The sequence below is a fragment of the Haplochromis burtoni genome, unplaced genomic scaffold, assembly GCF_018398535.1.
Source record: "Haplochromis burtoni strain Fernald_Lab_line unplaced genomic scaffold, NCSU_Asbu1 Contig_42, whole genome shotgun sequence".
NCBI classification, from domain to species: Eukaryota; Metazoa; Chordata; class Actinopteri; order Cichliformes; family Cichlidae; genus Haplochromis; species Haplochromis burtoni.
In genome coordinates, this window is record NW_024582403.1 from 649527 (window position 1) to 671151 (window position 21625).

The 21625-nt window shown below is 44.4% G+C and overlaps 1 protein-coding gene across 6 annotated transcripts in view; it reads left to right on the forward strand.

Annotated features, from left to right (window-relative positions):
- tle2a (TLE family member 2, transcriptional corepressor a) overlaps positions 1 to 17395 on the forward strand; it is a 35128-nt gene extending 17733 nt beyond the window's left edge. The window contains exons 3-20 of one of the 6 annotated variants that reach the window (XM_005920818.2): positions 2642 to 2705; positions 5085 to 5129; positions 7246 to 7308; positions 7589 to 7693; positions 8176 to 8389; positions 8740 to 8756; positions 9422 to 9517; positions 10080 to 10124; positions 11129 to 11290; positions 11591 to 11717; positions 12632 to 12828; positions 13166 to 13245; positions 13756 to 14005; positions 14284 to 14531; positions 15286 to 15433; positions 15523 to 15673; positions 15927 to 16003; positions 16242 to 17395. In XM_005920818.2, coding sequence (XP_005920880.1) covers positions 2642 to 2705; positions 5085 to 5129; positions 7246 to 7308; positions 7589 to 7693; positions 8176 to 8389; positions 8740 to 8756; positions 9422 to 9517; positions 10080 to 10124; positions 11129 to 11290; positions 11591 to 11717; positions 12632 to 12828; positions 13166 to 13245; positions 13756 to 14005; positions 14284 to 14531; positions 15286 to 15433; positions 15523 to 15673; positions 15927 to 16003; positions 16242 to 16349 — 2197 coding nt within the window. In that variant the 3' untranslated portion in view covers positions 16350 to 17395. The remainder of the gene's footprint in view (positions 1 to 2641; positions 2706 to 5084; positions 5130 to 7245; positions 7309 to 7588; positions 7694 to 8175; positions 8390 to 8739; positions 8757 to 9421; positions 9518 to 10079; positions 10125 to 11128; positions 11291 to 11590; positions 11718 to 12631; positions 12829 to 13165; positions 13246 to 13755; positions 14006 to 14283; positions 14532 to 15285; positions 15434 to 15522; positions 15674 to 15926; positions 16004 to 16241) is intronic. The other 5 variants (XM_005920819.2, XM_005920820.2, XM_005920821.2 and 2 more) reach the window with 5 other exon arrangements.
- Positions 17396 to 21625: the final 4230 nt, after the last annotated feature.

Here is a 21625-nt window from a genome sequence, read left to right on the forward strand (position 1 = left end):
CCGAGCCCACCATGCCACACAGGCACACACGTGTGCGCACAGACACACACACGCCATTTCTTTTTTCTCTTGTTCGCTCGCTCAATCTTGCTTTCTCTCCATCCTCGGAAACCATCTCTCCCTCCCTCGCAGTAAATGGTGCTGAGCCAAAGACTAATTATTACAGGCAATCATTTCGACATGAAATACCTACTTCCTGCTCACCGCTCTCCTCCCCTCTCTCCCTCATTTTCTTCTCCCGCTCCAACTCTTTTATGCTCCCACAGTCCCATCATGACAACACACACTCGCGCAGTAATTCCAATCCTTGAAGTCCATTTTCTGGGGAATGGTTATTGCTTTCTGAGTACGACCTTGGGGTCTTTCTTGTAAGCACAAGAGCTGTCCATCTGCACGCTGTTTGGGTGTAGGCGTGTAGATGTGCATACGTTTGTTTTTGGCACAGCGCTCCATAAATTGCTCAGCAGCATTGCAAGACTTTGTGGCTACATGGATGTTTGTTTTTCTTTTATTATTTTGTAGATCAGGGGTATGGAGGTGTTTGCACTTTAGTGATTCATAGGATGACTAACTGTTGCTCATTTGCTGATTTAGTGATTGTCTTTTAGTTGTCGGTTGTGGATTCTCTAAAATAAGTAAGGAGGCACGCGTTCTGATGGACGTTATCAGCTTTATTAAACGAAGCAAAAGAAAGTGGGAAACAATACATAACAATGTGTTGATGATAATTGGTTAAAAAGTGAGTCATTTTTTTATTATCGTTATCATTATTTCATCATCATTTATTTTTTCGTTTTGCACTTTTCAGGAGAAACACTCAGGAGAAATGGGTAACTGCGCAGGGGAAATGCAAATCAGACCACTCACGAATGATTTCACATGGCATTCCCTATTTTTTGTCCTTTCAGTTTATTGTGATTGTGTTTATTTTTTTTTGGAAAATGGTGAAAGTGTTGCATTATGGCCGTTGTTTCATGATTGTGTTGTATTTATTTATATAGAGAATCGCTTGATTCACCCTTTAGCTCTGAGCCGGTGGACAGTTTCTGTGTGTTTGTGTTCACAGCTATTCTGTAAGCATATTCCCAGTTTTTCATGATTAACACACCGGAAGCCATGCAAACACACACACACACACACACACACACACACACACACACACACACACACACACACACACACACACACACACACACACACACACGGAGTTGCATTAGTTCCCAGCCCAGCTGTGAGTGACTTCTGCCGAGAGGCAATTCCAGTGTAATAAAATCTATAGGGTGGCGGTGGCGGGGTGGGGGTGGTGAGGTTAATCCTCACTACCCTCCCTCCTCCTCAGTCACCACCACCTTCCTCTCTCACTCTGCGTCCTGCTTCTCTCCATCTCCTCCCTCGTCCCTCTTCTCCTCAACTGACTGGCAATGATAAATGAGTCAATTATGTGTGTGTGTGCACGCTGCACTGGAGAAAGGGAGCGGATGGGGCTGTTATTACCTGTTGCGGCTGGGGGTAATGTTGCGGTATTAATCATATTCTAATTTTCCTCCGCCAAACGACACCCCCATCACCACCGACACCACCTCCGCACACTCTTTCCCGCAGCACCCACCTTTAATGTCCCACCTCACCGCAACCCCCCCAATCAATCTATCTGCTGCCCGCAAACAAGTTGGCGTAAACTGCCTCAGGCCCAAAATGTACTAGGTCTGTTTGGAGGGAGGAGGGTGGGTGTGGGTGTTGGGGGTGGGGGGTTGAGGTCAGTGTATTTCTGTGTGCGGGAGATGAAGAGAGCGCTGCAGAGGTAACAAGAAAGGTGTTTGTTTGCTCGGACCTGAGCGCATTTAGAAATGGTGTGTGTGTGTGTGTGTGTGTGTGTGTGTGTGTGTGTGTGTGTGCGCGCGCGCACGCAAGTCTAGCAACTGACATCATCCAAATTTAGGAGACATCGGGGACCAGTTTGGGTGTGAGGAGAGATGAGCAGACGAAGAGGACAGACAGAAATATAGGACACATGGGAGCTGTGTTTGGCTGCTATCACCTCAGATACATTTTTGTGTTTGATTGCATTAGACTCCACGCCAGGCCTCGGAGTAAGCAGCATCCCGAGACGCTCACAGACAGACACAGGTCACGTCCCGAACACACGCGCAGACGAGTGAAACAGAACTGCCACACTTGACCCACTTGAAACAGAAACTTCAACTTCAGTCAAACTTGGCAAAGTTTGCAGTTCAAATTGAAGCAGGGGACGGTCAGATCCAAAGACAGACAGGCTGGCTGGCAAATGGGAAAGCAACAAAATGAGGATGAATGGATGACACATGGATAGACTGAAAAAGAGAACGAGGGAGAGACACCTCGGATGTGCCTTCCTGCCTGCAGTCTTGGCTGAATTTCAGGCCCCGAGCGTGACTTTGTCTATTTCTGCTCTGCTCTGAGGTGATAATGGGCTGTCAGCACCCCGGTCACCCTGCTCCCTCCTCCCCAGTGAATGATGGAAACAGGAGGGGTGGGGGGAAGAGAATGAGTAGGGAATAATTTGTTGTCATGTTGCTAATTACACTGTGTATTTTTTATTTTGGCGTGTGATACAAATCAAAACGGCCAGCCTATATTGTTTCCATTCTTCTCTGTGTTGCAGTTTGAAACTGGAGTGTGAGAAACTGGCTACAGAGAAGACTGAAATCCAGAGACACTATGTTATGGTGAGACACACACACACACACACACACACACACACACACACACACACACACACACACACACACACACACACACACACACACACATCTTTCCACATTTACTCACAACAAGTGCAGAGCCAAGTCCCCTGAATCCCTTTCATCTGCTAACAGCTGCCAAACAACACCCAGCAAAAACCACACACAAGACCACACATGCACACACAAACACATATTAGCGAACTACAAAATAAACCCAAATTTTAACAGTTTTTTTTTTTTTCGATGGGAAAGTACTGGTACGTTTGTGTTTAGAGAAAAATAAAAATGTGGTTTATTTTCTCCAATAAGAAAACTCTTTATTAGAAATACTTTATATTCCTCGAAGGAGGAAACAGATTGGCAGAAGTGATGAATGTCTTAAAATTGTCTTGAATGTGAATTTAAGGTGGTTTATTTCGACTCTGTTGGGATCTTTTTCGTTCATTGATTGGAGCTGAAAATGATTGCCAAAACTGGCGTTACTCAGAGCGTTAGACGTCTCACCAGCACAGCTCTGATTGATCACTTCTGGTCTGTCTGTTCTGGTGCTGCTGCGTAATGTGCCCAGTCATTGCAGATATTCCACTAAGTCTGAAACATTTGCATCTCATCACAAAAATGAGAGAAAGTTATAGAAGCTGATGCAAGGCTGTGATTTGAATAGCAGAAAATATCTGTAAATCTGGGCATGACAACAAGAGTAACAAAGCGTAAAAGTGGTCCCTCTACCTCCGTGCTACTTAGAGGTACGACTGATTGTGAAGGATACATGATCAGCAGATCTTTTTCCAGATAAAGGGAAGGCCAAAACTCTTTGTCTTCTTCTCTTTTTTTGCTGTTCTTTTAGTCTGCAAACCTCCAGCCTTGATTTACCTGTGATCAGAGCCATAAACAACCACAGCTTACAGAGTGTAGGCTGCCCAGAACCCGCTGTGCCAAAAAAGAGCTATGTGGCAATCTTGGCACAGAGCGGGGGGCTTGAAGCAGGGAGGGGGATTGAAGTTTTAGCAATGGGGAGGAGGGGGTAGCTGGCATCAAGCACAGGCCAGGTCTCTTTGCTGGCTGATGATTTGGGGGAGTTTGGATGTTGCTTAGCAACAGACGAAACTTGGCAAAGCAATTGCCAAGCAGAGCTGCCAGCTGCCAGGAAAGGCGTCTTTTATGGAGGCTTACAGGCAAACACACACACAGAGGAACGTGCACACGCGCCTTGAAAACACACACTCACAGCAAAGCATGCACACAAAGCACATAGATACACACGCCTACACACTTTGAGACTTGTGCTAAAAAACACATACACCTGCACAGACACACACACAAACACACACATGTGCGCTAACTGCCAGGAAAGATGTCTGGAGAGAGAGGACCCCTGCCATCTCCTCTCCCATCCTGCCAGCCTGTTCTGGCTGTCCAACTGCCAATCTCATCTCTCCACAACCAGCCACGCTGAAAAGCAAATGTCAGCCTGCCACTTTTCAAGGCATCTGACTTTAAAATGTTCTCCCTTTCGGTCCATCTCTGAAAGAGAAGAGGGGGGACTGAGTGAAAGAGAGAGAGATCCTTACCTGTCTCTCTCTCTCTCTGGCATTCAACACCTCGTGCATTCCTCGCAGCTCCTTGTACTTTCGGGTAAAAGCCAGGGTCAAATAGCTCATATTAGACATGATTATTGCAATCGTCTGCCACCTTCCTCTGCCCGGTGACAATTTCCCTCCCCCGCTTTGGGTTTCTGGCTTCCGAAACACGCCTCAGGGTCATTTTATTGCCATTGACTTTCAGCAGATTCAAGGTGAAATTAGCAGCGATGAGCTTTTAGGGACATGCGGGCACTTCAGAGTGCTCATGCTTGGCCTAACGTCAGGAAACTGGGAGCAAAGGAAAAGGTTGCGAGTGGTCCGGGAGTGTTGATTTGTCTCAATTCTTTTGTGTAAGAAAATAAAAATAGGTATTCTTCTTGGGTATACACTCCTTGTCTAGAGAATATTTGTGTTTTTCAGGTGAGACAGAAATATACTTTTTATATGTTATTGAATTAGGCTTAAAGTCTATTGTCTATTGATCCTGTGAAAATGCCAAGACTTTCAATACTTTTGACTTAGCAGCCTAGTTTGCAGCAGTGTATTTGTTGGGCCGTTTTATCACAGCCTTATTGGTTTAATGAGAGTTGCCGAAAAATATAAACTGGGTTTATTTTATGTTAATGTCCGTGTTTTATCTTTCAGCGGATGACTTGTTTCCTACAGTGTATCCATGGGAGATGATTTCATTGTACATCCTGTGTTACCGCTGTGTTCCACAGTCTCTTATTCTCTATGTACGTTCATGTCTATTAACCGATATTCTCCTTTGTTTCAGTATTACGAAATGTCCTACGGCCTTAACATTGAAATGCACAAACAGGTGAGTCAGGATTCTCTCTCTTTCTGCACCCCCCCACCCCCACCTCGAAGCTTTGCATCTTTCTCTTGTATTATCACTTCTTCCTTCCTTTGCCCTCAATCAGCTCGAAAACTGTGAGAATTATTTTTTAAGGAAAATCTCCCGTCTCTGCTGCTGTTATGTCAATCCTCTCTGTGACGGACTTGTAGAGCGGTGTTATGCTGTGGAGGTGTTAATAGGATCCACAAACAGAATTCATTTCTCCACCACAGACAGATGAGAATACTCTGCCCTTCCCTCTTGCCCATCATAAATCCCCGTCTGTTATTCCCTCCCTCTGTCCTTTCAATTCTCTCACTGTCGCCCTACTTCTCCATCCCATCTTCCTTTTTTTTTATCTTTTCCCTTCAATTTATGTCTTACTGTATCTTTTTAATGCTCCCCGCGCTTAATCTCCATTTCTTCACCATCTCTGTCGCTCTTCCTTTTGATTGATTTCTCTTTCTCTTTATCTCCCTATTTTCCGTGCACCCTGTCTCCACCTCTGTCTCCTTCTAGACATACAGTCCATGCTGAATTTCACTTTAAATCAGGTCACTGCCTTCCTGCTGTCTGCTCTCTTTCCTTCTCTTCGTTCATTTCGCCATCTCAATCGCTTTGCTTTTGACATGCTGCTGTCCCCCACCCCACTCGCACCTCACATACACACACACATGCACACGACACCACCACCACTTCCCAATCTCGATTTTCCTCCTCCGCCTTCCTTCTGTTCTTCTTTCTATTTCTCTTCTCCCTCCTACATCCTTCGTTCATTGGCTGTCATTTCCTCAACCCAATCTGCCCTTTTCCTCCTCCTCTCCTCCTCTCCTTCCTCTGCCTCCTCTTTTCATTTCCCCTCTCTCATTTTGTCCTCCCCTCTTTATCCTCTTTCTCTCGATTGCTCGTGTTCTCTCCTTCTCTCTCTCTCTCTCCCTCCTGAAGATGTCATTTAGTAGTTGGAGCTCTCTAACAAGAAATCATTGTGTCTCCCTTGGGGTGGGGGGTGATGGATTCAGAGGATGGAGGGGAGAAGGGCAGGAGTAGAGGGGGGCACTCTGGCTGGCTGACAAATGGAGAGTAGAGGGAGGGAGAGAGGTGGGCAAGCAAGAGGAATGAGAGAAAGAGCATGAGAGAGGAAGAGCAAGAAAAAGGAAGGGTGGAAGTTCAGTCCAGCATCAATAAATCACTTAAGAGAGAGAATGGGGTGGGGTGAGTGTGGCTATGCACACAAACACACTCACATGGATTCTCACACATGCGAGCACACATCCACACAGAACAGGGTCTAGCTGTCAACAAGATAAACAGCCTGTGGCCATAATGATGTTGTCATGATCTCTGCATGCATATCATTACTGGCCCTAACGGCCTTGTTGGGCCTGCCGCTAAACACGATTTTGCGTGCGTGCGTGCGTGCACACGCGTGTGTGCGTTAGACGTTACATGGCGGAGCTTGTAACACTGATTACTGTGCTAATATTAGGGAGGGAGGAATGAAACGAGGAATAGATGGATGGAAAGAGCGATAAATGGAGTGGGATGGAAGGAAAAAGGGAAAGAGAAATGGCGGTGAGTGGGGGTGGGGGTGGGGGGGTGGAGGAAGAGTTTGCTGTTGGCTGTGTAGTAGAGCAGATCGAGACAGACACACACCCACAGCAAGAATCACTGACCCCCAGCAGGAAATACACACACACACACTCAAGCATGCAAAATGCAAACACACACACAGACAAACAGACATGCAAGGACACACCAGGAACACATGCACACACACAAGATGGTGAGTGGGGTGTGTATGCACAGAGACACACACGATGTGTGGGCTGGCTGTGGCCACAGCAGATGCTGTCCATGAATATTTTAGCCAAACTCTCTGGCAGAGTTTCCATTTGCATGGACCAGATGTAAGCAGCTGAAATATTTACCACACTGGCCCTGGGAGAAACAGGCCACAGCCACACTGTGTGCGTGCGCCTGTGTGTGTAACCTTCACGAGGGTGTGCGTGTTCTTTGTGTTCATGCTGAATCTTGGCTGTGCGAGTGTTTGTGTGTGTGTTTATTCATCAAAGTGACAGTACCTTTTTTCCTCTTTTAGACGGAGATTGCCAAGCGGTTGAACGTGATCTGTGCTCAGCTCATCCCCTTCCTGTCACAGGAGGTGGGACACACACACACACACACACACGATGTGTCACATTCAGTCCTCTTTCTTTTCTCTCCTGCGTGAGATCGACGCACACAGGAGGTGTGCACATACATACACATTCATCACTGTCACACACAGAGCTGCAGATGGACAGAGCACGTTCATTTTCTTCAGCCACTAAAATCAAACAACAAATGCTATAAATTATACTTGTTATGAGTTCACTGTTGGGGGAAAAACAGACTAATTGTCCATCTACCTGCCCTTACTGACACCTTGATTTGTTCCACAGCACCAACAACAGGTGGTCCAGGCCATGGAACGCGCCAAACAGGTGACCATGGGGGAGCTAAATGCTTCGATAGGGGTACGTGGGCTCCCCCCTCTGCCTCATAGCGTGTGTACCTTATACTCCAGCATTTTTATTTTTCTTTCTGTTCTTTTCCTTTTAGTAAGAATATTCATTGGCCAGCTCTAAAATATGTTGATTTTTTATTTTTGTTTTTAAAAAAAAAAGACTATTTTTGACTATTTATGGTGTCTGACAACCACCTAAAAAAGGCCCAAAAGTCATAAATTTAAATGATGTCCCAGGTAGTTTGTTTGGAATTCAGATGCAAATTAAATTCATGGAAAATTTGGCCTTGCTTTAAAATTACTTCCCATCCCTTTCAATTCGACTGCAAAGCTTCCCATATTAAAGAGCCACTCCCTCGACCTTAACATGCCTCCTCTCGTGCACATCGCAGCAATTAGTTCCCTTCTTTTCCTTCCTCTTCTCTTCCTCTCGATCAATTCCTGTGAAGTAAGCTTGCGCTTGTAAGTCACCCAGATATTTCTGTCTCCTCTTTTTCTGTTTCTTTGTATTTCTCGTTATAGCAGCAGCTTCAAGCTCAGCACCTTTCCCAGCACGCCCAGGGTTTGCCAGTGGGCCCACACCCATCAGGACTGCCCCACCCCAGCCTGGCCCTGAGCAGCGGGTCCGGCCTCCTGGCCTTGTCTGGCGCTTTGGGTGCCCAGCTCGCTGCCAAGGATGAGAGAGCTCACCTCGAGGCAGCCGCCGCCGCCGCCGCCGCTGCCGAGCATCACCGAGGTACAGCGGCAGCGCACTTCTTGTTTCAATTTGTTCAAAGGAAAACACGTGAAAGTCCAGATGAGTTCGTGCCCGAGAGACGAGCTGGATTACACCTCGCTGGGTTAGCAGCAGAGCAAACATCAGAATGCGCTCTATGAGCTCCAATGATCGCCTTTTGCTTTGGAATTTTGGCAGGGCACCGGAGCGCTGCTGATCGCAACACCCCTCAGGGATATTTTCCCACTGAGTCATCAGCTGCAGCGTGATGTATAGTGATGGCATGTAGTCTGACGTTTGTGTATCTTTATGTGTGTGTCTGTCCGTCCTGCTGTCCTCTGACTGGATGTGCTTCTGCATGGAATGAACAGATCGTGAAGCAGGACCAGTGAGTACAATTTACTACGCAGTCGCTTATATATTATTTGTTGATGTTATAATGGATGTTTTTTTCTTTATTTACAATTTCTTTTACTGTTGCGCATTATTTGCCTGCAGACACATTTTCCAGTATGTCGGCATAAGTAAACATTTCCTTCTTGCATGTGAGCACAAAGGCGACATGTTTTTACAGCTCTTCTCGTTCTCATTTAACAACAGTAACGTAGCTTTTAGCGCAGAGTTACTGTCGGCTATAGAGGAACCACTATGATAACAATTTTTATGCCAGCGCTATAAAATATTTATCTGGCTGGGTTAAAAAAAAATGGTATCAGTGCCAAATCATGCTTTGACCACTCGGCACTCTTTTCTGCTGCCTTCAAGAAAACTTGAAAGATTCTTTCTTCTCCTCACTGAGCCGGCCAATCGATGCAGCCTGATATTCTTTCACATTCATCTCTGCAGCTTATGAGCCTGACATGATTTATGCAGTCCCTCTCACCTCATTATCACCCTCTTCCTTCGCGCCCTCACGAATATTTCTCCACTGCTCTGTCCTTCTTACCTTCATCTCCTCCTCTTCTTTGCACCTCCCCGCACACACCTCCCCCTCGCTCCCTGCCTCTCTGTCTCAATTCCATCCTCTCTGCCCTCTCTCCCTCCTCTCCGCAGAGCTCTCTGTCCAATGGGGATAAGGGTCGCCCAGCAGACTACCTCAGCAACGGCAAGAAGAGGAAAGCTGATGAGAAGGAGTTCATGACAGACTATGTGAGGACGTTTTCATAGCGTTTTCATAAATGTTTGAGCAACTGTAAGAAAGTTCCATCCAACTCTGCCTCTTCAGATAAGACTGGTGGTGTCTGCGTAGCGAGAGGCCAGCAGACTTTTAAAAGCTGCTCTTTCTTCCAAAGTAATTGAAATAGTTTCACTTTCTGCTGTGCTTACTTTGCTGCTGGAGTAATTGTGAGAGATCAGATATATCAGACCTTGAGAGGATTTGTTTTAGTGAGAGATAAATGCCTCCTTTTATCCCGAAGTTCAGAATTATCAACGTGTTCAAGACCTAAAATAAAAACACAAGCCTGTTCCTGAGAGGATTTCACATGTCCGAGTTAAGAATCTCTAATTAATTACATTTCTATCGTTTATTGTCCACGTTTACTGAACTTCACCTTCACCGGGTATTAATCAAAAATGTTCCAAATGCAATAAACTACACACAGAGAAACTTGTTTGCGTGTGACTTTGTGTGTTGTATATTTCTACATGTAATCTGCATACATCAGACCGCAGAGCGGGAGTGTCTCATCTCACCTTCTTTCTCTTTCAGGGCAGCGATGCGGATAAGAGTGATGATAATTTGGTAGTAGATGAGGTTAGTAGGCGGCCGCTGGCCTCTGTTTGCCTCACTTGACCGCTTTCATCTGCATACATCATGTAAACATACCCAGCAGGAACACATGAATAGTAATTATACTAATCCCTCTCCACCCTCCTTCACCTCCACCTGTCCTCATTTAGCAGCACAGAGCTATAAAATACATAGGTACACAAACGCCACTGTGGTTCAAGCTGTCCTCATTTTAAAAAGCCTCTTGGTTAGAGATGGTTTTTTTCTTCAAGTTATGAAAAAGTGGAATAAAATAATTTATTTACAGCAAAGATTAACAAAAAAAAAAACCAGTCAGCGCATTTATTCTTTATCTCAAAATTATGCAAATAAAAGAATAAGCATCAAAGCAAGGCGATGAGCTTATATCGACTTTTAAAAATGTTCTGTTAGTTTAAAATGAATTAAACAAACAATAGCAGCAGAAGTAGATCTTCCAAGTTTATGTAAGCAATTAGTTTCCACTAAAAATAACACAGATAAAATCTGTGCATCTATCATGTTGGGCCGTATATCTTACACATCTTACAGACAAGACTTCTGCTGCCACAGTTGTTTTATGAGTCCCTTCAAATATCTAGCAGTGAGGCTTCATTGGGTTACGAGGCCATTACAATGGCAGGCTCCGACCGTTCGGTGTAGGACCTCCATTGAAGCGATGACCAAAGATTTCACAGCGATTGTTCACCCTGCGGGTCGTCTTTTATCTTCAAAAGCCCAAAATAAATTCTTTGTTTCGCAAGGTGTGAATGCAAAAGACGCGTCTTTACCGATTTGACTTTACCTACTTAATGGGGCAAAGGATGAGGACGTCATTTACACTAAAGCATGTCAGCCAAACATTTTTCACCTTATGAACTGGCAGAAGAATTACAGCAAGAGAAATTGGTTTCGTTATTTTGTTTCCTGGCTTTTTTGGAAAACATAGAAATGTGTCTGTTTGAAGTCGGGAAAGATATGACTTCTAACTTCTGTGTTTTCAAACTCAGGATCCATCGTCGCCCCGCAGTGTGCAGTCCTACTCATCCCGGGAAAATGGTTTGGACAAAATGCCCCCGTCCCGTAAAGAGGGTCCCCCGCAGGCCAGCCCCACCTCCCTAGCCTCATCCAGCAGTGCCACCTCCCCGTCCCGTGGCAAAGAGCCCCCACAGGTAGACAGACACACATTTATCTCAAATGGAGACAAGGTGAAGCAAGAAACCCCATTAATATATTAATTTACTGTAGGGTGCATTTTATTCAGCTTTTCTCTTCATGGTTGATAGTTTGTCTCTACGTTATTTTGTTGGATGCTCCCATCCCACAATGGTCCCGTCCACTCTTGGTCTTTCTTAATGTCATCTTGTGTTTTATTTCCCATCCTTCTTCCTCCCTGTCACTTTCCTTCTGTCCTTTATTACTAAGTCCTCCCAGATTTAAAACATTTTTTTTCCTGTTCCACTCTCCCCCAGAGAGAGAAATCCAGCACTCCAGGTATGAAGCCAGGGACCCCGATGTCTCAGGAGTCCAATACCCCAGGACCAAGCGGACCCCCACAGTTCAGACCTGTCCCCGGCAAGCCTGGCGTCGACCCCCTTGGTGAGAACGTCCTTAGCTTTCTTTAATTCCCCTAAAGGGCGCATAGCCTGTGCTTTATTGCTAAAACCCTTCACTGGACTTCAGGGAGACTGTAGATAAAGTGTGAGGCGGACAGCCGAGGACACCGCGGACGAGCAGTTCTTGTTGTACTATTTCCTAATCCTCTTGGAGTGTGCGTACATGCTGCTCAGAGGATCCATTAAACATATGAGTCTGTATCTGCAGAGCCGAGCGTTTAGCTCTGTTACATTGGCTTTGTTACACGAAATGTTTCTAGCAACATCGGGCTGCAGTAGTTGGTATGGGTGTCAGCCAGCTCCCCACCACCCACCACCATCTGGACTTAATAAGCAGCTGTGGGCAAAAATATTCTGTGTGCCTCACTTTTTAAATGGAAAGATTAGGGGAGGTGATGGACTGTGACTGTGAGCTGCTTCATAATGAGCCTCCATCTATTCCAGTGTATCATCTCTTTTCTCTTTTCTCACGTCACCTGTTAGCCTCTGCTCCGTTTTCTCTCTGCACACACATCTACACTATTATGTATGCATGCATGCGCCATCGTAGGTGCACCTACACGTGCAGATGGAGGGATGTAGAGGATGCTAATTTGAGCGCACAGAGACGTACATGCCGTCCCCTGCAGGATGGTAAGCTGGCCAGCAGGGGTCAGTAGTGGTCTAGTGCTGATATCATCCAGCCTTTTGTTGCAGCTTATTCACAGCCTGTCAGTCACAGCTGTCGCTTGCTTTAAAAGACTCTGCAGAGGGAGTCACCTTAATAACATGTGTATGTTATTCCAACCTATGTGAAAAAAATCAAAATTATATATGAAGCTCAGGTCTCATTCAGTAATTTTGCCACCTGACTAATCCAAAACAAATCATCTTTTCTTTTCTTTCTTTTCCCTTCAGCTCTCGGTCTGAGAAACCCCCTGGCGGTGCAGGGAGCGTACCCACCGGGGGCTTTTGGCCTACCCCCTCCAGGGGTGAATGGGGACCTGCCCGGGGCTGCGGGCTATGGCGCTGGTCTCCACTTGGTCTCCCCCCAAATGAATGGAGCTGCAGCGGCGGCGGCAGCAGCTGCCGCAGGCTATGGACGGTCCCCTGTGGTGAGCTCGACGCTCTGCACATAATTTGTCTGTGCAGTGTCACTGTCATATGTCATACCTCAGCATATAAACCAGTCAGAGGGCAGAAAGAGGGATATATATGGAAAAGAAGAGAGCAGCTGCATTGTCATTTTTAAAATCTACGGGCTCTGCTCTTCAGAAGTCATATATGTCATCTCGTTTTATTTTGATCTTTCAGATTTACGCTGCCTCTGTTTGACCAATTTTAACAAATTAACTGTGATCTCTTCTGTCCTCTACCATGAACCATCTATTTTACTTCATAGTCTTCAGTGTTATTTTCTTCCCTATGTTGACTTATCTCTGACTCTTCCAGGTGGGCTATGAGTCTCCACACCCACACATGAGGGTCCCTGGGCTGCCTGCCAGCTTGCAGTCTGCTGCCTCCGGGAAACCGTGAGTTTCCTCTTCCTTGGTTGCTATCATGCAGATCTTCTCCTGTTCACTATTAAGGGCACTAGGAAGCTCAGTTTGTCCTCAGAGTTCAGTTACAAAGCTTTAAGAAAACAAAAGATGAACAATTAGAGATTTTGAAGCCTTTTGAGATTTTAAACCTTCGTTAGGCCAAAATGTACCAAGGCATTTTTTTTAGAAAGGTGGTGTTCATGCATTAAGAGCTTGTAAGTGAGTTCACCCTTAAAGCATTTGAGAAATGTCTTTAAAAGTGTTAGCAGTGTGCCTCGTTTCAATTTCTTGTAATATTTCTTACTTTAGCAGATGAATAGCCAGAGTGTTCTGCGATGTTTTAATTTAAACACAGAGATTTTACTCTATGACCAAAGTACAAGAGCTTCATGTGTGCTTTTTTAAACTGCATACATAGAACGGTGCCCGTCACAGTAACTTGTCCTGACGTATGGTTACTGCAGCACTGAATCTGTTATCCATCTCTTTCTCTTCCCTCAGCGCCTACTCCTTCCATGTGAGCGCTGACGGCCAGATGCAGCCCGTGCCCTTTCCCCCCGACGCCCTGCTCGGACCGGGCATTCCTCGTCACGCCCGTCAGATCCACACCCTGAGCCACGGGGAGGTGGTGTGCGCCGTCACCATCAGCACCTCGACGCGTCACGTGTACACCGGAGGGAAGGGCTGCGTCAAGGTGTGGGACATCAGCCAACCAGGAAGCAAGAGCCCCATGGCCCAGCTGGACTGTCTGGTGAGAAATAAAGGAGGACAGATAGATGGATGCTGTGCAGATCGGTTTTAAAGCCTGCTGCCCATCTCGTGTCTAGTAATGTTATTTTACTGCTGAAATTGATGTGCTTGCTTTTCACACTTTGAATGATGAATCACCTTTTCAAGATCAATCCTCCAGCATCTTTATACTTTTCTGTAACCACGCTTTAATTTATATCACATTGTTGAACTACCCAGAATATATCTGTCGGTATGATTTTATAGTGATGCATTTATCATTTTATGATGCTCAATCAGAACAGGGATAACTACATCCGATCCTGCAAGCTGCTCTCTGACGGTCGAACCTTGATTGTCGGAGGAGAGGCCAGCACGCTGTCAATCTGGGATCTGGCCACTCCTACTCCTCGCATCAAGGCGGAGCTGACGTCGTCCGCTCCCGCCTGCTACGCCTTGGCCATCTCGCCCGACAACAAGGTCTGCTTTTCCTGCTGCAGCGACGGCAACATCGTCGTCTGGGACCTTCACAACCAGACGCTGGTTAGGTAAGAGGAGGAGGAAGTGGCTGATTCATCGTCTTCACCGGTTTCCTGCAGTCAGATGAGGAGAGCAGATGGGAGTGGGAAATAGCCAGATTATTTTCAGGTTGGGAGACGAGAGACTGATGGAAAAGGTATCGAGTGGGATGTTGAGAAGAGAGGGAGAGTAGTATAAGGAATTGGTGTAATTTTACAATCTGCGCTGTCAGTCATGAAATAGACATAGCGCCAGGAAAAACTGCACTTGGGGCACCAAAGCAACGACTTTTTTGTAAGTTTGGAGCTCAGGCTGTGCATTTATCTTCTAGCCAGAGTGACGACTTACAGTCTTCCTTCCTATCTGTCTTTAAGTGGGTTTTACTGGTGGTTTTCCACATTCACGTGTGCAGCATTCTGCTTTTGACAGTTTTTATTTAAATAAAATCTTCAGATTTACCTGTGTAGACACTTGTCTGCACTTATGGAAGTTTTAGATGTTTAAAAGTAACACAAACACTATAAATTTGTGCTTTTGATGCCAAATGCAACTTAATTTTGCTAAGTAAACATTAATAAAATCTCTGTAGCCTTGAATTCTCTCGTCTATTTGTGGTATGAAATGCTGAGTAATGCAGAAAAAAATTGCTCACTTCAACAAATTGTAAAGATTAAATATTAAATGTACTTAAATGAAATGCAGTCAGGGCTGTGTACCTTAAGGAACGTCTCTCTGGTTGTAGTTTAGTCTAGCTGTGTTGACTACCTTGTGTCTATCCTGCAGGCAGTTCCAGGGCCACACGGACGGAGCGAGCTGCATCGATATCTCCAACGACGGCACCAAGCTGTGGACGGGAGGGCTGGACAACACAGTCCGCTGCTGGGACCTCCGAGAGGGACGCCAGCTGCAGCAGCATGACTTCACATCACAGGTGCGCACACAAGTCTAATACACATAAACCTCATTACCAATAACACTTTACATCTGTCATCATCGCATTTCCTCCCTCTTTGTCTCCAGATCTTCTCTCTGGGCTACTGTCCGACAGGCGAGTGGCTGGCTGTGGGAATGGAGAGCAGTAACGTGGAAGTTCTGCATGTCTCAAAACCTGACAAGTACCAGCTGCACCTTCACGAAAGCTGCGTTCTCTCCCTCAAGTTCGCCTACTGTGGTACGCACACACACACACACAGACGACACGTACACACAGATTAGATTGATGGTTTGGTTACATCACACTACCTGAGGGTATCTAATCAGAGGGAAGCAGAACAAATCTTTTGCTTCTCTCATTAGAACACAGAAGCTGTCCTTTCCTTTTCGCCTCTTCTCTCTGCTTTTGCTTCGCAGCCTCTCAGGCTTCTCCATATCTCTCCTCCCCTGAGGCTTTATCTGCTGATGGCCGTGTGTGTTTTTTCCTGTAGGTAAATGGTTCGTGAGCACAGGCAAAGATAACCTCCTGAATGCATGGAGGACACCTTATGGATCCAGCATATTTCAGGTAAAACCCCAGAGTTTAATGCAAGACACGCAGCCTGATCTGATGAGAAATTGTGATCTCTGGTCTGGAAACAATTGAGCTGTCAAAGCTTTAAAAATAATACAAGCTTTTTCATTTCCCTGCTCATCTTCTTCAAATATCAGAGGGTAATTTGGGGACACAAAAGTACCTTTAAATAACAGCTGTGAATTTCTGCATTTTGATTCACTGATGATGTCGTCTCTGTCTTTTTGCTTAGTCTAAGGAGTCTTCGTCGGTTCTCAGCTGTGACATTTCACCCGACGACCAGTTCATCGTCACTGGCTCCGGGGACAAGAAAGCCACAGTCTACGAAGTTATGTACTGAACTCTGATTGGCTCCAAAAAAGCAAACTAATAATCAGGGGGCGGGGCCAAGGCTCCCTCCTGCAGCATTGACTGTACAGAGCGTTGGTGGCATGGAAAGCAAGAGACACTCAACTTGTACTTTTGTCGTTTTGGTTATGTTTGTGAAAGAAAAGAAAGCGAAGCAAAAAGAGGCAAAGTCACATCTCTGGAAAAAAGAAAAAAACTGATTTTAATGCTCTGAGAATGCTGGTTAGTCTATAGCTGCGCAACTGTGGGATTCCTCCAAAGAACTTTTTGGTTTTTGTTTCCTTTTTTTGTCCCTTTTTTTAAAAAAAACAAAATGAAACCTCTGTAGTGAACAAGAAATTAGGAAAAAAATATTTTTTTAGCCTTTGAATTTTACGCAAGCAGTCGGATGGCATTGAGCGGAGGAACAAAAGACAAAGGTGTGGGACTGAGAACACGTGGGGGAGGGTTCAGAAAACCCTTAATGGAAAAATCCGGTCCATATTCTGTGCTGTGTACAAAGTCCAAGTCTGAGTCAGCTTGGCCTCGTACGGCCCGGTCCGGTCCAGCTCTGTCCACAGCACCGAGCCACTCCTCGGGGCGGCAGATGCATGGCAGATGGCGAGACGATGTGGCGTGAGGTTCCAGCTATTTTCTTTTGCTCCTGGTTAAGTTTAAGCAGCAACACGATTGTATCATCTCTAGTGCATACATGACAAGAACAAGGCTCGGTCCTCTAAGGTGTCCTGAGACTCACATTGTCTTTGTTGTTTTACTGGTTTTTTCCTCCTGTTTCTTTCAAAAGAACAAAGACAAACGTGTTCTGAAGATGTTTGATAGAAACCAAAATCAGACGGAAGACTAAACTCAAACAAGTACTCTCCAGTATCGGGACCATTGACACTCACTCTGCATTAAGTGTGTTTTTTAAATTTTTTTTATTTTAAATGTATTTGTTAGGGCACATAAAGACAGACAGGTAGTTTCACAGCTGCATCATGAACTTGAACCTTGCTATATATGGACATGTAAATAAAGTTCTCTAAAGGCAACCAAAGACGTAATTTGTGACTGTGAATTTTCTTGGTGTGTGTGTGTATTTGTTGGCTTTTTGGGGGGGGTTTAACTGCAAACCCAAGTCAGGCTCTCGGCAAGTCTGGCTCGGACATTTAAAATGAACCATTTGTTGAATATTTGTTTAAACCCTAACAGCCAGAAAAGCGCTCTCTCAGCGTGGTGCCAGAAAGCATCTTAGAAATATAAAAAATGAGGGATCTGAATGAGGGTGCACACACTGTTCTAAGGGAATACGGTGTTTCTCCAGTCTGCATCTTCAGACATGTGAGAAAGCGTCTTGGGATCCAAACCCACAGCATGAGCGAGCTCTGATTCACAGCTCCTTTGTGACTGGCGCTCTCAGTAAATAATGCCGTCTTACAGTTGTGTGGGTTTTTTTCTTTCTTTTTTTGTGCAGAGTGAGCTTGTAGTGTGATGAGACAAAGGTGATCTGCAGCACAATAAACTGTGGGATGGGTTATTATTGCAATAATGCCCAAGAGGGAGTTCTTCAGTGATTATGGGTGTCGTGGTGACTGTTCTGCCAAGACAAAGCTTTAACTGCGTGAGAAGAGAACCTGAGGAAAGAAAAACAAAACAAGTGAAGCATTTATTTCCTGTCTGGAGTGTAGGGTTGTTGGCATACTTGTGGATAATGATGCATTTAGCTTCATTTAATTTCAGTTTGAGCAGGATTGAAATGCAGGTTTTAACCCTTCAGTGCCTGCGATCGCAGCACTGATTTGCCACAAAGTTATGGCTTTTGTGCGGTGCGGCAGCAAGCTAGAGCAGAACGGAAAGTGTTCAGGGAAAATGGATTTCTCACCTGCTCTGGGCATTAGTTGTATCGCTGAGCTGACACTGCCAGACTGAATAGAGATAAATGAGAATGCGGACTGCCAATTAAACACAGCTTTGGAAGGCATTTGTTTGGTTTTGTACTTCAAATTTAGGCCCAAAGTACTGGGATCTTTTTAAACGTTGACACATATGGAAATGTGTGCAAATGAGCCTGGGTATCTGCTTTATTTGATGCGTGCAACTTATTTAGAATCCTGAAGAACCTCCAACACATCAAATGGGGTCAGCGGGTGCCTGGGTTTTTAATAATTTTTTCCTGTGTATTGTCCGTGTTATGCAAAACATTGTGGCATCAATTTGTCTTTGTACTGTCACGGGTCAAACGTCATGTTTAGTGTGCAAAACGTTTTTCAGAAGAAAATGAATGAAGGGATGAAGAGAGAGGTTTGTCGTCAAATCAGGTAAAACTGAGGCGGAGGGAATGAATTTTCTCTCGTTAATCAGATTTTTCTTTCAGCATCCAAACATCAAGACTAAATGTCTGCTCCCATAGTGATTTTACATTTGAATCATTTTACATTAAAGGGAGGGATTGTTGTAGAAGAGAGTGGACATATTCTTCCACAGTGTGTCCTTTGTCCCGTCTCCCTCCCCTCACCAACAACTGGTCACAGCGATTGCCCATCCTTGAGCCCAGCTCTGCCTGAGGTTCCTTCCTGTTATAAGAGTGTTTTTCCTTCCCACTGTCACCAAGTACTTGCTCACAGAGGCCATCTGATTGTTGGGGTATTCTCTGTATTATTTGTTGGGTCTTTACCTTACAACATAAAGAGATTTTAGGTGACTGCTGGTGTCATTTGGTGCTAGCATTCATGAACCTAAAGATAATTAAAAGCTGAATTTGAAGCCCCTGCTGGTTTTATAGTGTTTTCTTATAGAGTTGATTGATGCCTTTCATTTGGTTCTGATGTAGAGTTTTAGGGAACAAAACATAAATTTGCATGTTTCCTGCATATATGGCAGCCGCTTCATTTAGGCGGAGGAGATTCCTCAAAGTTTAAAATATATATAAAATCTCCATTATAGAATTCTGTATGCATGGGGCAGAGAGGAGGACAGCACTATTTTGTCTATGACCACCTCTATGAATTTAATGCAATTTAATGATGTTCTGAGTCAACAACCAGAAAGCATTACTGGCAAGATTTGGTCCAATCATCCTTCACTTCTTTACTTGTAATGTATAATGTGTGTGAAGACCAGAGTGATGTAAAAACTTCTGCTTAGACCTGTTTGAACGTAGAACATTTTGTATTTTCTGATTTCATTTCATGTCGATTTTTCTTTTTGTAATGGCCCAATAGCTAGACACCGCACTTAGCCAATGCTAACAACAAGCCAGCAGCAAGCTTGTTGTAGCAGCTCCGAGAGACTATTAAACTAACCGAGAGAATACATTTGGACTGGAGGTGCATGGATGGAGAGCCGTGCTCTGCTGGCACATCCTCGGGCATCGCTGCCTCTGCTGTCTGGTATGGACCTGGCTCTGTGCACCTGGCACTGTATCCCATAGTGGGCAAGAAACTGCTGCACAGGCTGCAACATGGAGGGTTGTGTGTGTGTGTGTGTGTGTGTGTGTGTTATGGTGTTTTATCTTACAGCCACCCTTCAGTTCTGTCCTTAAATACACACGACTCATCACACCTAAGAAGATAATCTCATAATAATTTCAAGTCACAGTGGGTGGAGGCATTTTCATTTTAAAAAGTGTGTTTAACTGCTGTTGTTATCGCGTCCCCATTTCTCACTAAGGACATGGCTGTAAAAAAAAACGGTGTAAAAAAAAAAAAAAAACGGTGTAAAAAGCAACGGCTACCTTGTTAAAAAAAAAAAAAAAACTTAATTAACCAATCAGGTGAGGCTGTAATTATACAACTGCCAAAGTAAGCCTGAGCCCTTGAATACTAATAGTACTTGAACAGTATTACTATTCAGGAGCCATTCATCCTTTTGACTTTTGCACGTTGAATTACAGCATGTTATCCACAAGCGGAGCAACTGTGTGAAGGGCCTTGGGGCAGATATTTGGGGGGGGGGCTTACAGCCATATTATACTGTAGCAACTGTAGCACTTTCTCTCTCTCTCACACACACACACACACACATGATGACAATGTTTCAACCTTTACAAGCACATAAACCACTCACCCTTCAGAATTTTGACTTTTGAGCTTTGTGTTCAGCAAAGTCATTAACAGCACTGCTCAAATGCTCAGTAATGGTGGTCGTCCTGCTCATGTCTTTCTCTTTTGAGCACCATGCTTTCTTTCTTTTGTTTCTTTTTCCTCCCCCTTTTTTGCTTATTCAATGCAATTTTATTTATAAGTTCCTAATCACAAAAACATATTATATTGTAAGGTAAAGACACTACAATAATACAGAGAACAATCACATGACTGGCGAGAGGAGGAAGGAAAAAGTCCCTTTTAACAGGAAGAAACCTCAGAGGGGCAGCCATCTGCAGAAAGCACACACTGCAAGAGAGTTTCCAACAGCACATTAGCTAGCTGGTAACTTCAGTTGCTTTTTCTCTGGCCTTGAATCATTGTGGCAAAGATTCATTCTCACAATGCTGCTGTGAGATTTGTAAAATAAGTTATCTAAAGAACACTTGTGCACAAAAATACCAGCTGACTCTGTGGAAAATAAATGTAAAGTCTGGAATATGAGTTTTAAAAACTTGGCCACCATGAAAGAGAAAGAGAGATACAGACGGCACTTCTACAAAAACTGATGAGCAAGACACCAGAGCACCAGAGCTGTACATAGTGCAAATTTGTGCATGGGAGAGCAGTGTTTTATGGTTTATGAAATTAATTATCATCAGTGTTGGTCAAGTTACTTGAAAAAAGTAATCAGTAACTAATTACTGATTAGTTCCCCCAAAAAGTAATCCCGTTACTTTACTGATTACTTATTTTCAAAAGTAATTAATTACTTAGTTACTTTTTAAAAACACGGTTTACAACCTGAGTAGGTGATAAAGCGATAGATCTCTCAGCCCAATTCTACTTTTTCTGCACAATCCATCATACAAAATGTGATCAAATGGAAAAGTCCCTTTTTAAAACTTGTTTTATTGGTTTTAATCTTTTAACTTTATGCATCAAGCAAAAATTTAATTATATGCAACATTCACTGACTGGAAGAAATTTGTTTAACATTTAAACCTATTTTCTGCACATTCCAGCACATAAAATATTTTTTTTTGTGTGTGTTAACACTCAGTCTTTCAAATAGATGCAAGTAAAACACAGCAGAAAATAAATAAAGTCAAAGACTCAGCGGTCCTGTTGCTCTATTTTCACCTGTAAAGCAGGAGCGGGGTAGGCGGAGGGTTACCCTGGTGCAGGTGTGCCGCGGTCAGTGGAA